A 15,189-nucleotide genomic window follows, 5' to 3' on the forward strand; every position below is an offset into this window, starting at 1 on the left:
GAAATCCCACTGTAGACGTGGATGTGGACACAGGAAGACTCATTCTCTGTTGTATAGGCTGTGGCTGCACTGGGTCCCTTTAAGTGTATGAAAGCTCCATGAGCCACAGGTTTCTGATTCTGTTTCTCTCAGCTTGGGGAGACACTCACACAGATGCAGGAGAGGCATGGAGGCTGTTTTCTGTATCTTCAATGCCATGAGCCAGGGACCCTCCCTGGTAGAGAGGGCAGGTGACCAACTCATCCTGGCTTGCCCAGGACCTCCCCATTTTAGCGCTGAAGGTCTGTTTCTCTGGAATCTTCTCCATCCCAGGCTGACTGAGATGGTTGGTCACCCTGCCTTGGCTGTGTCCCAAGCAGCGCTTTGTAACACAGATGGAACTTAGAAACAGTATATGGTGAAAAAATAGAAAAGAAAATATTTAACACATTGTCATTTAAGTAAACAAACATATGCTTACAGCAGTCCAAATCTCGCAAGAAGGTGTAAGACACCAAAAGGTATTCGCTGCCTACGTTAGAATGGATAAAATTTTTAGATCTCATTTTTCACCCATCTGAGTGTTTCTAGTTTTTTAAATATTTTTTATATGTGTATAAATGTTTGCCTGAATATATGTATACTTATCTACTGTGGGATAGTCTGTATGTTAAATTGCTCTGATTGGTCAATAAATAAAACACTGATTGGCCAGTGGCCAGGCAGGAAGTATAGGCGGGACTAACAGAGAGGAAAATTGAGGGAACAAGAAAGTAGAAGCAGACACTGCCAGCCGTCACCATGACAAGCAGCATGTGAAGATGCCGGTAAGCCATGAGCCACGTGGCAAGGTATAGATTTATGGAAATGGATTAATTTAAGCTATAAGAACAGTTAGCAAGAAGCCTGCCACAGCCATACAGTTTGTAAGCAATGTAAGTCTCTGTGTTTGCTTGGTTGGGTCTGAGCGGCTGTGGGACTGGCGGGTGACAGAGATTTGTCCTGACTGTGGGCAAGGCAGGAAAACTCTAGCTACACTTATCACATGTGTACAAGTGCCCACGGAGACCAGAAGAGGGCATCGGGTCCCTTGGAAGTGTAGTTACAGGTGTTGCGAGTCTGAGAAAAAGAATGGGATCCAGGGAGAAAACACACATGTATACCAAAACACACATACATACCAAAAGACCTAAGTGCGGCCTTACAGGGGCTAATACGATGATATACCACAAACTGAAGTGAATAGTTTAGACATTCAATGATCCTGAGTCTATAGTTCAAAAGATAAACTTTGGGGGGGGGGAACCACTGTGTGTATGTCTTTGGAGGTTCCCACCCAGGAAGCTCTGAGAACCTTAGGGAGGAGAAGAAAATGCCCTGATGCTCTTAGAGAGGGTGACTCCTGTGTGATATGGGCGTCCTTGAAGCCCTGTGGCCTGGTTACTCCAAGGATACCCCGAGACACTGAGGAATGACTAGTGGCAACCTCACGGACCCGCGGAGAGCCTTGCACAGAGTTTAGAACTCTGGTGGGCATTTTCTCTACCAGGAGCCAAGGGGCCCAGATCTGGCAGCAGCTCTGAAGTTGGATCTGGTTGCTCAGCTGTTACTGTGTGGAGGCCTCCATACCCACCCACCCACCTACCACCTCCCAGGAAGTCACTCAGAGGAGGCAAGCTGCAAACAAGCCACCCAGGGTTCAGGGCCAGCACATACCCCGAGGGCAGAGAGGAGTGCTTGCTGGAAGGGCCTGGGGACAGGGCCCCAGACATCCTACCTCATCGAAGTCGGCCACATCCTCACAGTTCTCCAGGACCCGGGAGTAGAAAGACTGCCCTGTGGATGGAGGAGAACTTAAAGTCAGAATTGTCTAGACAGCGGGCTGGGGACACACCTCTCTTGAGAGTGTCAGAACAGCATCTGACACTATGACTATACAACTCTCTCCAAAATGAAGGGAGGCCCCACCCATAGCCTCTTATCAGACCTTCCCGCAGCAAGTGTCATTAACTCAGTTTTATAAATGGGACACTAAAACCCAGGAAGTCCCAGGCTAGTCCGAGTAGAAGAGTGGACCCCAGGGGCTCTTTGGTTGTCTTACCACGTACCTGGGGGACCCCCTTGGTCTTCTGCACTGCCCAGTTCTGCTGCCTCCACAGAGGCCTGGTTGATGGGGTTAGTGAGCCTCTGCATACTAGCGGGACTTTGGGGAGTCTATCCCCCTTCTGTGACCACACCCACACCCACCCCAGGATCTCCTGCCCACACAAAACCTGGGCCAAGGTTTAGGGCCCGACTTCCCTTAAGTCAAGGGATGACTGAGGACAGCTCTGGGAGAATTTGCTTAAATGCCCTGTGGAGTCCCAGGTGACTGATCGTCCAGCTTCTTAGGTGACCTGCTCCTCTGGTGTCCTCATTTGGGTCCTCAAAGCTGCTCAGCCAGAGCAGGCAGGCCCACCATGCCTGGGCAGACTGGCATAGTTATGTAAAAGTCCGCAGTTAGCCAACGGGACTCTGAGCATGCGTGAGCCCCTTTTTCTAAGCAGCACCCCCTCACCCTTAATTGGGGTGGTCTATGTACTGCTTCCCTTATTCCCTGAGGAAGTCCTAGTAGAATTTATTTATTTATTTTTTTAATCTGAGACCTGGACTCGCTGCTTAGTTCTGACGGGCCTGGAACTCAACACGTAGACTTCCAGGCTGGCCTTGAACTCACAGAGATCCACCCGCCCCTGCCTCATGATTAAAGTCGTATGCCACCACACCTGCCCTAATGAAGTTTCTCTCAGATGGTTTTACTTTGCATGCCAGTGATTTCTACTGGCACGCTGAGCTGGCTCTTGGCACCAACAGCTGGTCGCACTAACAGCTGGTCGCACTGAAGACCGCGGGTACTGAGAGCTGCCAGTAGCTGGGGGCTGGTGACTCTGAGGGTAGCTAGCGGTTGGAGAACCGCCGTGCAGTGAAGAGCAATGGGGAGCTTCTAGGAGTTGGGAGCTCTGACTACTGAAGAGTCCTAAAGAGTATGTGCATGTTTGGGGGGATGTGTATTGAGGGGCAGGATATGGTATGGGGGGGTGGAGGGGTGGGATATGGTGTGGGGGGGCATGGAGGGGTGGGATATGGGGGTGGGGGTAGGAACTGACACTGGGAGCTGGGAACTGCTGGTATGGAAAGCACAGAGCTGCCGACAGCTGCCGACGCCATCACTTTGCTTGCTCATGACTTCTGTCTGAATTGAGCAAAAGAACTTTCAACCAACTAGTAACACAACCAGCCAGCTCATTCTTTTTGTTTATTTTCAAGGCGGAGTTTCTCTGTATATAGCCCTGGAACTTTCTGTGTAGATAGACCAGGCTGGCCTCGAACTCACAGAGATCCGCCTGCCTCTGCCTCCCAAGTGCTGAGATTAAAGGCGTGCACCACCACCGCCCAGCAACCAGACAGCTCTTGGGTGGTGGTTCTCCTGACCCATGGCCAATGGCCTTTCTTTTTCTCTGTCGTCTTTCTTCCCACCTCTGTGTTCCCCTCTTAAAGAGAAGACAGGCTCAGCTGGCTTCTTCCCTGTGCCCTGCGCCTGGCCCCTCCCTTCCTGCCGGCACAGGCCATAGAGGGTTTGGATGAACATGTGTGTCTCAGACCACCCTCCACACCCGACCCTGACATCTACACACCTCACTTGGGGATTGTTGGATAGAAAGGGTGAAATCACCTTTTCAGATCTCTCTAGTCTGGGCCAAGCTTCTGGAAGAATCAAATTAGAGAGTGGGGCCAGGCTAAGAGGGGTGGGTGAAGGCACCTACTAGTCCAAACCCCTTTGAGAAACATTCACTCTTGATGTACAGGGCCATGGTGATTCTAGATGAGAAGATGAACAATTTCTACAGGATCCCACCCTCAGGGGACCAGAAAAACGGAAGCCACAGGGTTGGAACAGACTTCGGTCAGTGTCATATAAAACATGCTCAAGATACAAGTGTGCATAAGATGGAGAAATGATACAGATAAGGGAGAGCATATACTGTTGGAGAATGGGATGTGATCCCATGAGAAGGGTTGTCATTTCTATCAGGAAGAAAACAAGTAGATGAAGTTAAAAATTATTATTTATTGCCGGGCGGTGGTGGTGCACGCCTTTAATCCCAGCACTCGGGAGGCAGAGCCAGGCAGATCTCTGTGAGTTCGAGGCCAGCCTGGGTTACCAAGTGAGTTCCAGGAAAGGTGCAAAGCTACACAGAGAAACCCTGTCTCGAAAAAACAAAAAACAAAAAAAAAAAAAAAAAAAATTTACAATTAACTTACTATGCTCTGTCAATTCCATACTAAAAAGAAAAAGGTTGCATTATGATAGGAGCTTCTTTCTTCAGCCAAAACAACTCCCCAGTTGTATACACATATTTCCACATCCACATGGAAAGTCTGTAATCATTAAATGTAATCATCTCTGTGGAGCAAAGAGTACATACTGCAAGCATGTACGTGCTTAACGTTTTTACTACACATTATGTATACTATATATGTTTTTAAAAATTGTTTAGTCTTTTTTTTTTTTTTGATTTTTCGAGACAGGGTTTCTCTGTGTAGCTTTGCGCCTTTCCTGGATCTCGTTCTATAGACCAGGTTGGCCTCGAACTCACAGAGATCCTCCTGCCTCTGCCTCCCGAGTGCTGGGATTAAAGGCATGCGCCACCACTGCCTGGCCAAAAACAACCAGCTTCTCCTTCCTTACTTTTTTTCCCCCAGAGCTGAGGACCGAACCCAGGGCCTTGCACTTGCTAGGCAAGCGCTCTACCACTGAGCTGAATCCCCAACCCCTGTCTAGTCTTTTTATTTGCTCGTTTTGTCTGTTTCTTGGAGACAGTCTTTGGTATGTAGCCCAGGCTAGTCTTTGATATGTAGCCCAGGCTAGTCTTTAACTCTCAAGATTTGACTTAGTCTTCCAAGTATTGGGATGCTAGGCTTGGGCTATCTCATTTGGTTTCATATGTGTGTGCGAGTGCGTGTGCGTGCGCGTGTGTGTGTGTGTGCGTGTGTGTGTGCACGTGTGTGTGCGTGTGCGTGTGCACGTGCGCGCGTGTGTGTGTGCGTGTGTGTGTGTGCACGTGTGTGTGCGTGTGCGTGTGCGTGTGCACGTGTGTGTGTGCGTGTGTGTGTGTGTGCGCACGTGTGTGTGTGCACGTGTGTGTGTGTGTGTGTGTGTGTGGTACTAGAGCTCAAACAAGGGCCTTATATATACTAGACACTCTGTCTCTGATGTGTATCCCTCACTATGTATATATATGATTTTTTTTCTTACAGATCATACTTTTGTAATCAAAGGGGAAATAAGTCTAAGTCCTCACCAACTTAAACCAGGGGTCTATCTCTTGGAAGACTTTTTCCAACTTGAACTCAGTCCTTTCTGGGGTTAGTGTGAGTTGTCACTGGTGGCCATGGCTGGGCAGCCAGGTGATTTGGTATTAGGCAAACATGCTCTTCTCCCAGGAGATCTGAAGACCCTGTCAGGGATGATGCAGGTGAGCATAGAGGCCTGGCCAGGCTTGTTCCCTTTAGGAACTGACTCAGATTTTCTGGGTCTCCGTGGCCTCGTCTGTTGTTTTTGAAACAGTCTCACATTTGTAGCCCAGCCTGGCTTTGAACTCTCAGCTGTCCTCCAGGTGCGAGCCACCCTGCCTGGCCAGCTCAGCCATTCAATTCTGTTTAATAAGAGATTTCTGGGGCCTGAATCGTTTTTTATGACAGGAGGTAGAGCTGGCCCCGTGTGTGTGTGTGTGTGTGTGTGTGTGTGTGTGTGTGTGTTTGTGGCAGGTACACATAGAAATGGTTGCCTGGTTGCATCTGAGATAATGACGCCGATGCTATAAAGCAGAGGAGTCATCTACATAGAAAATGGATGGGAAATAGATGAGATGGGAAAGAGTCTTTAGCACTAGCCAGGGACAAAACAAACGGAGAAAAATGGGAAAGCAAAAGCTAGACCATGCATTTGAAGGCAGCCAGCAGAGGCGGAGGACGTGTGAGCGGGATGCGTGAGCCATGACACCCGAGCTTTGTGCCTCTGTTAATTTTTCCCTCAGGCCACACGCACAATATAACTCGAGAATCAGGTGAGCGCTGGTGTGCATTGGGCTTCCCCAAGGACCCACAGCTCTGAATAATCAAAGGCCTTTTCATCGTTTAAGGTCTTAATGAGCCTTGGCTATGGCTAGGCTCAGGGGTCTCCAGGAATGAAAAGCTGGGGAACTCAGCTGTGGGAGGACAGGTGGGGTCCTGGAAGGTGGTGGTGGGTTTGAATCGCATAAAGCACTCCTCTGTTGTTTCCCACAGCCCCGGGGAGGGGATGCAAACCACAGTGAAATTAGTCACCGCGGACTGTGCACAGCTCAGCTCAGCTCAGCTCAGCTCAGCTCTACCTGGAGATGAACTAAAAACCTCAATGTCTTGGGCACTGGAGAGGAAGCTGGGAAGAACAGTCCAAATGGGGGAGCTGAACTCTCTCTCTCTCCTTCCGTATACAAATAACATATTCCTACAAACATAAATATTTGCTTGAACAGATCATGCAGAAACAGTGGAAAGAGCAATGTATTAAGAAAACAAAGGGCGCCGGCACACTTTGGAAGAGCCACATCTGGGGAGAGCCAGAGACTCTTTACCATTCCGGCTTATCACTGAAGACCGACTGGGAAGCTCATCCTGCTGAAGCTCATTTCCACTTTACCATCCACTTCATCCACCACCCGTCTTAGATAGTGACATTTCAGCTTCCTTTTAAATGGCCTCGGACAAAACCATTAAAAGTCGTAATACCCAATCCCCTTTCTCGCCACGGGGATGATGGAGAATAAAGCTGGAAAGAAAATCACCTCTTCCTTGCGTGGAGAGGGGTCAGGTGAGAAGGAGGTTAGATGGAAAATTGAACCGCACCCTCCCCTCTGAGGGCTGAGCCGTTCGGTTTGGAATGAACGCCTCCCCAGCCAGTCAGTGCAGAGCTGAGCTCAGAGTGTCGTGGGTACCCCACCATCTGATAGTCCCATCACGACTCGGAGGGCTCAGGATCTTAATAGAATGAGAACCTTTCTGTCATTTGCCATTTAAAAACACCCACCCGGCAGCCCGCTTCCTATATGCAGGTGAGCCGTGTGCTTGTATTATGTGCAGGGTGACACGTCCTAGCTTCTCATGGGACGTGATTGCACAGCACGAAAGACGCCCCCTGCACAGACTAAGTTCTCTTTTCCAGTTGGCCCTGCCAGAGACACAGACCTTTGCGAAGACGAGGCAGGCACTGAGGGGCTGCTGGCCCCATAAGCTCTTCCATTTCCACAGGCAGCAAGGGGTCTTGGCTTCCCAGGCCTGTGTCAGCCCTGCCATTCAGCCCTCACAGAGGGAAGTTGAACGGAGATAATTAGCATCTGGATGCTGCCTTTAAGAGCGTTACGAGCCACAGGGAGAGACGTGTCAGCCTGGGAGACGCTTTTATGTAAGGTAGAATTAGACTGCTGGGCTTGAAGCGGGAGCACAGAAGAGGAGGAAATGAGCCTTCGCCTAGCGGGTCAAGACGAGAGTCACCCAGGCATGAACGCAGACACCAGAAGAATAACAGAGTCCAGATTCTCCAGAGGTCCTGGACACTGAGCTGGGAATTCCGGGAGAGAATGTATGCAAATTTTCAAAGAATGCCCGAGCTGAGGGAGGGGTCTGGGTGGGACTGGGAGTGTGGCACACTGAATCCTGATGCTGATGTTAAGAGAGGAGAGGTCTATCCTCAGAAAGTAGAAAGGTTGTGTAGCCATTGTTTGCTCCACGTGGGCCGAGACAGAACATACCACTCTTGGCCCCTCGGCCCTGTCCTAATTCTTCCCTTGCCATACTTAAAGCCAGCAAATCACCACGCATTCCCTGAGAAGGGTCCAGCAAGTTCCTCCGGGCCCCTTCCTGTGCCCTGATGCTGTGGGCTTCCTTGGTCACCCCACAGGAGTTCTCTGAACAGGCCCTGCTGCTCAATCTCTCCGCTTCAGGCCAGCCTGCTTCCTTGCAAGGCCAGCTACCCCCCACAAGCACCAGGAAGCAGGCACCACTGCACTGAGTGCAAGGGAGAGGCCAGACATTGGCAGGGGTGGGTGTGGGTGCTGCCCCTCAGGGCTTAGAGCCTTGGAGCTGGTGGTCCTATCCATGGGGTCTCTGAATCATCACCCGTAACCTGGAAATAGTCATGCTGGACCAGTTTGATGTCTTAGGACCTTGGGACAGTCAGCAAGAGGTTGCTTTGAAGCAAGCCTGGGCCTTAAAATCAAGTCTCCATGAGCGCAGGGCCATTGTGGAGACAGTTCAAAGTTTTTGTTTATGATCACTGTGTATGAAAGCATGGCGGATGTGGGGGGCGGGTGAGGCCCATGAGTACAAGTGGAGGTCAGAAGACACCTCTGTGGAGTGAGTTCTCCCCTAGGGTTCTGGGAAGCAATCTCACATCTCCAGGCTTGCAGCAGAAAGCCGTCACCTGCTCAGCCGTCTCTCTGGTCCTGAATTTGGTAGATGATTTGGCTCCTGGGCCAGCTCTACCGGTTGCTAGCGCGTGCTCTCCCACCAAATTCCTTCTCTTTGCCTTAGTCTCCTCATCCATGAAATGGGGAGAGGAGGGTGTTTAGAACAACATGTGCACAGATTTTATTACTACGCATAATACAGCCACCATTTCGTAGAACGATCCTTTGCTTTAGGCCTTTAAGTTATAGGCTAAATATAAAAATTGTCTCCTCTACTATGAATCACATTTATAGTTTAATTTTAGCAGCGTATAATTAGAAACAATTTTTCACTCACCTGTAATATTCAAGTTTTAGGTATTTTAAGTGTGATTATGACTCTTTTTTTTAACTAGGTAAAATTTACATTTACAGATCTTAAGGGTATATTTTAATGAGTCTTAATAAATGCACATACTTGTTTAATTACCACACAGTCAAGATACAGAACATTTTCAGTTCTTCAAAATATTCCCCTGACCCCTTCCCTGTTAATTTCTACCTGCCGCAGTCAGCCCCTAACGGCTGCTCCAAATTTCTATCATCCAAGATTGCTCTTATCCCATCTTAATCTTTTAATTTTTATTTCATGTTATGGATGAGTGTTCGGCCTGCATGTATGTGTGCCACATGCATGCCTGATGCCCGTGGGGATCAAAGGATAACACCACATCCCCTGGAGCTGGAGTTAGAGATGGGTGTGGTCCACCATGTGGGTGCTGGGAACCAAACCCAGGTCCTCTGCAAGAGCAGCAAGTGTTCCTAACCACTGAGCCGTCTCTCCAGCCCCCAGTCTTTCCCCACCTGGGTTGTGGAATATTATTTTAATGAGGCAAAGATGTGTTACATTTGCTTTCACTGTGGACTATGACTTTAACTGTGTGCAGGTGTGTTACATTTGTCTCTGCTGCCTTTGTTAACAATGTAAAGATGTGTGACTTTTGTCTATGCTGCATGTGTTTAACGATGTAAAGATGTGTTCCATCTGTTCCACCTGGCCTGCCTAAGGCACCTGATTGGTTTAATGAAGAGCTGAATGGCCAATATCTAGGCAGAGAAAGAATGGGTGGGGTTGGCCAAGCAGAGAGAATAAATTGGAGGAGAAATCTAGGCTCAAAAAGAAAAGGAAGGAGAGAAGGAGAGGAGGAGCATGCCCAGGGCAAGACGCCAGCTAGACACGGAGAAGTAGTGAAAGATAAGCAGAAGGGAATAAAAGTAATAAGCCCCAGGGCAAAAGGTAGATAAACAAGTTAATTTATGTTAAAAGAGCTAGCCAGAAATGTGCCTAAGCTAGGCTGAGCATTCAAAACTAATAATAAGTCTCTGTGTGTGATTTGGGAGCTGGTTGGAGGCCTAAAAGGAAAAGCTTGGTATACATCTTGAACATCATTTATATGGTATCTTATAGAAGGTACTTTTGTGTATATGTGTGTGTGCCTGTGTACATGTTCATGTGTGTGCATGCAGGTGCATGTGTGCACATGTTTATGTGAAGGTGCATGTGTGCACATGTTCATGTGAAGATGCATGTGTGTGCATGTTCATGCGAAGGTACATGTGTGTACATGTTCATGTGCGTGCATGCAGGTGCATGTGTGCACATGTTTATGTGAAGGTGCATGTGTGCACATGTTCATGTGAAGATGCATGTGTGTGCATGTTCATGTGCGTGCAGGTGCATGCATGCATGTAGAAGTCAGAAGACATCTTTGGGAGTTGTTCCTCAAATGCCATTCATTGGGACTTGACAAGTAGGCTCCTCTGGCTGGCCTGGAACCCCAGGACCGGCCGTCTTTGCCTCCCAGCACTGGAATTCTAAGTACATGCCTGGTGGGCTCTAAGGATTAAAGCCAGGCTCTGGTGCTTACAGGGCAAGTGCTTTACCAACTGAGCTAGTGCAGCCCCCGGGGTGCTCTGTGTGTGTGTGTGTGTCTGTCAATGTTAATGGTTCTCTTAGTCACGTCTTTCTGATTCATTCATATTATTACAGTATAGCTGTTCTCAGTGTCTGAGGGGCCTGAACCCAACTCCCCATGGATGTCTAAACCTGTGGGTGCTAGAGCCCCTTGTACAAAATCTTGTAACATTTGCATTTAATTCACACACATCTTCCCATATACTTCAAACCATCGCTAGACTACATAGAATACCCACTCATGCAAATGCTTACCAATGTAAATAGTGTTTTACTTAGGAAATCCTGACCAGAGAAAAGTGCATGTTCGATACAGATGCATTTCCCCCTCACTACTTCCAATCCTCACTTACAGATCTCATCCATATGGCGGGGCTAGCCATCCCTTTTCGCTGTAATATTCTGTTGCATGGCTATAACTCAACGTGTTCGGCTGTTCTGCTCATCGACTTTTAGGTTGCTTCTGATACTGTGTTATTGTGCTAGCTGTCTTTGTTTTGTCAACTGAAGCTACCTGGGGAAAGGGATCCTCAACTGAAGAATTGCCTCCATCAAATTTGCCCAAGGGAATGCGTGTGGGGCAGCATTTTCTTGATGGACAATTGTTACGGGAGAGTCCAGCCCACTGTGGATGGTGCCATCCCTGGGCTGGTGGCCCTAGTGTGTATAAGAAAGCGGGCCAAGCAAGCCATGAAGAGCAAGCCAGGAAGCAGCATCCTCTATGGCCTCTGCTTCAGTTCCTGCCTCCAGGTTCCTGCCTTGACTTCCTCGATGATGGACGGCAGTGGGTAAGTCAAAGGAGCCCTTCCCTTTGCCTGCTGCCGTCGGCCAGTGTTTTTGTTGTTTTGTTTGTTTTGTTTTGTGTTTTTCCGAGACAGAGTTTCTCTGGTAGCTTTGAGCCTTTCCTGGATCTCACTCTGTAGCCCAGGCTGGCCTCGAACTCACAGAGCTCCTCCTGCCTCTGCCTCCCCAGTGCTGGGATTAAAGGCGTGCGCCACACTGCCCGGCGGTCAGTGTTTTATCACAGCAACAGAAGGCAAACTGGAACAGTTGTTATGAGTAAATCTGCTGTAAATTTAAAAAAAAAACAAATTCCTCGTGTAGGCATGCAATTTCACTTTTCTTGTGGAAATGCATAAGAGCAGGGTTGCAGGCACAGTGGACAGATATCTGTGTAAGTTTATCAGAAACAGCCAAGGAGTTTCCAAAGTGATGGCTCTATTTCACAAACCAATCAGCAATGTAACAAATGCAGCTGTTTCACAGTCCATAAATATCTGCTGACTGTGAGACTTTTCCTTTCCTAGTTATTGTAGTGCCCGTGAAACTGTATCTCTTGTAACTCTGATGCTCGTCTCGTTAATGATGTTGATCACATTTATGGTTTTGGGCTTTATTCTATGAGACATCTGCTCAAGGCTGATTGCTTTAGAAAGTTTGCTCATTTGTCTTTTTGCTGTTGATTTGCCTCGATGTGAATATTTTCACCTTGTGTGTGCCTTGCTTTCCTGTATTCTTAAATACGTTTTGTGATAAATAGGAATTTTTAATTATTAGAAAATCTAATTCATGCCCGTGGTGGTGGCACACGCCTTTAAACTTGGGGGGGTGGGGGCAGAGGCCGATGGATCTCTGTGAGTTCAAGGCCAGCCTGGTCTACAGAGTGAAATCCAGGACAGCCAGGGCTACACAGAGAAACCCTGTCTCGAAAAACCAAAGGAAAAAGAAAGAAGAAAAAAAGAAAAGGAAAAAATCAAGAAAGAAAACCTAATTCATTAGTTTGGGGAGGTTTATATTTTACAATGCGGATTTTTTTTATTTCCTTTAAGAAATTTTTGTGTAATCCAAAATAGAACAAACACAGTTAAAAATTCTTCTAGAAGTTTATAGTTTTTGTTGTTTAGCTTTATTTTCAACTTTAGTGTGTGTGTGTGTGTGTGTGTGTGTGTGTGTGTGTGTGTTATATGCACATGCTTGTGAGCATGTGCAGAGGCCAGAGAAGAACGTAGTGTGTCCCCCCAATCCCTTCCCCCATCACGTTTCATGTCACTCCTTTGAAGCAGGGTCTCTCAATGAACCTAGAAATCTTATCTTTTTGTTTTTCTCTAGATTGACAGCCAGCAAGTTCCGACAGTCTTCCTGTCTCTGCTCCTCCCTGTCCTGGCCTTACAGGTGCTTGTGCGACCACATTCATCTTATCACACAGGTCGGGGGATCTGAACCCTGGTCCCCATGTTTACACATCCAGCACTCAACTTCTGAACCATCCCTCCTGTTCCCCTACCCCCCTTTTGTGAAACAGGGTCTCACTCGCTGTGTAGACCAGGCTGGCCTCAAACACACAGAGATCCTCCTGCCTCTGCCTCCCGAGTGCTGGGACTAAAGGTGTGCACCACCACACCCAGCTCTGCAGCCCCTTTTAATATTTAGTAACCCATCTTCAGTTCATCTTTGTGGGTGAAATGATGTAGGAGCTTGAAGTTTATTTTTATCCGAATAGCGATCTAGCTCTTTGAGGTACCCGATACCCTGACTTCAAATTAATTGTCTGCCCGTGAGATCTGCTTGCAGACACTGTCTTTTACCCCACTGTCTGTTCTCAGGCTGGTCCACCGACTCAGTTCCCGTGACTTTATAGGCTTTTACTCAAATAGTGAGATTCCCAAACTTCTCTGTTTTCAAGGTGGTTTTGGCTACTCCAGATCCTCTGCATGCCCACACAATTTTAACAGCCTGTCTACAAAACGCCTGTTGTGGCTCCTGCTAGGACTGTGCTTACTCTATATAGCAATTTATGGGGCCCTGGCACTTTTACCAGTATGAACTTTCCTCTCACAGACTTTTTTTTTCTTCTGTATTTGGTGTTCTTTCATTTCTCTTGATGTTTTATTTTTCACGTCAAGGTCTTTGACTAAACTTATTCCTGAATATCTTGTTACATTTTATGCAATTGTAAATGTTATAACTTTTTAATTTCTTCATTTCAGCTGGTTGTTTCTATAGAAACATTTGTGTGTATCAATCCCATACCTTGAAAAGTTGCTAGTTTCCATTCATTGTGGTAGTTTTCACATAGGTTCTACACACACACACACACACACACACACACACACACACACACGTAAGGTTTCCTGTGAAACAAGGCAATTTCACATCTTCTTTCCTAATCTACGTGAGTTTTGTTTTTCTTGTCTTATTGCATTGGCTAGAGCACCACTTTGTAAGGAACAGAGTGGTGATGGAAGACCACTTCGCCTTGCCCGCGACCTTCATGTTCAGGGTTTGTGGAGTAAGTGTGGTGTTAGCTGGATAGTTTTGGGGGTGGTTCTTTATCTGATTGAAGAAGTTTCTCTATTCTTGCTTGGCTGAGAGTTCTCATTGTGAGTGTGTATTGAATTTTGTCAAATGACTTTATGTGACCGTGGGTAGAACCGTGGCAGGTTTTCTCATTTATTCCACTTACATGGTGAAATGCTTTAATTTTGTAATTTTAAAGAGGACTTTGCTTTCCTAAGATAAAACTCATTTGTCGTGATGCACTATATTACTGTTCTGTTGGCTAATATTTTAAGGGGTTTTATGTCTGTGCTTATGGGAGCCATTATGGGAAAACACACACACACACACACACACACACACACACACACACACACACACACCCCAGAGATTGATGGCTTCCTCAGTTGCTCTCTACTTCAAGGATTCAGGCTCTATTCCTAAACTTGAGCTTGCTGATCCCATTCGGCTACCCTGCTGACCTTCCATGGGGATTCCCTGTTTCTACTTCCTGAGCATTGAGATCACAGGTGGTATCCATGGCTGCCTGGCTTTTCTGTGGGTGCTGGGGATCTGAACTCTAGTCCTCACACTTGGGTAGCCTTCAGTGAGTTGCTTCTCCAGCCCCTTCTCTGCCTCTGCAAAATTAGAACTTGTGGGGAGGAGGCAAGGATCAAGCCCGGAGCTTCATGCATACTAGGCAGATGCTCCACCACTGAGTGATAGCCCCACCCATCCTTGTTTCCTAATTGCTAATTTGTGCTCTTTTATGACCACAGAAAGAAGGCTACTCTTTAATTCTCAAATATCTGGAGCTTTAAAAGATATCCTATTGCTATTGATTTTATAATTAATTTCATTATGGCCAAAGAACATACTTTGTGTGGCTGTGTCCAACCTGAGGCCCATGGGCCGGCCGTCTGTGTTCCACTGTAGTTATGAATACAGCCCGACACATTTGTAGATGACAATATCCCACTGTCAAAAAGTTAGACTTCCCTGTGAGTATGCAGAATGCCAGTCTTTCTCATTTCCCCCCTACTAAGTGTGAATGTATGGTATGTGTGTGTGGTTACACATGCCACGGCACACATGTGGAAGTCAGAGGACAACATTATGGAGTCGGTTCTCTCCCTCTACCTCTGTGTTGAGGGTTTGATGGACCAAACTCAGGTTGCCAAGCTTACAGACCCAGAAGTCAGTCTTGTGAAATGTAGTGACCCCTGAGTCCCTCAGCATACGGCCTGTCGTAACGAACATGCCAGACATACTTCAGACAAATGTGCGGTCTTCAGTTTTGAGGCTTAATACCTCAGAAAACCCTGTTAGCGGGACGTTGGCTGAGGGTTCTGTCTGTCAGACCTTCCATCTTGCTAATGATTTTGTCTGCTTGTTGGTAATTTTCTCTGGAAACAACCCATTGTTTCTTCTACAGAGAGCTCTTCACTTTTTTATTGACAGGTGATGGCACAGTGTGACAAAGAAATTCAACTC

General features: G+C 47.3%; 1 protein-coding gene across 1 annotated transcript in view; it reads right to left on the reverse strand.

Moving 5' to 3' along the window:
- Positions 1–15,189, reverse strand: part of Otof (otoferlin) — a 106,941-nt gene that overhangs the window by 84,591 nt on the left and 7,161 nt on the right. The window contains exon 2 of the mRNA XM_037198077.1: positions 1,757–1,815. Within this exon, the coding sequence (XP_037053972.1) occupies positions 1,757–1,815 (59 nt within the window). The remainder of the gene's footprint in view (positions 1–1,756; positions 1,816–15,189) is intronic.

Source organism: Peromyscus leucopus, chromosome 22, assembly GCF_004664715.2.
Source record: "Peromyscus leucopus breed LL Stock chromosome 22, UCI_PerLeu_2.1, whole genome shotgun sequence".
Classification (NCBI taxonomy): Eukaryota; Metazoa; Chordata; class Mammalia; order Rodentia; family Cricetidae; genus Peromyscus; species Peromyscus leucopus.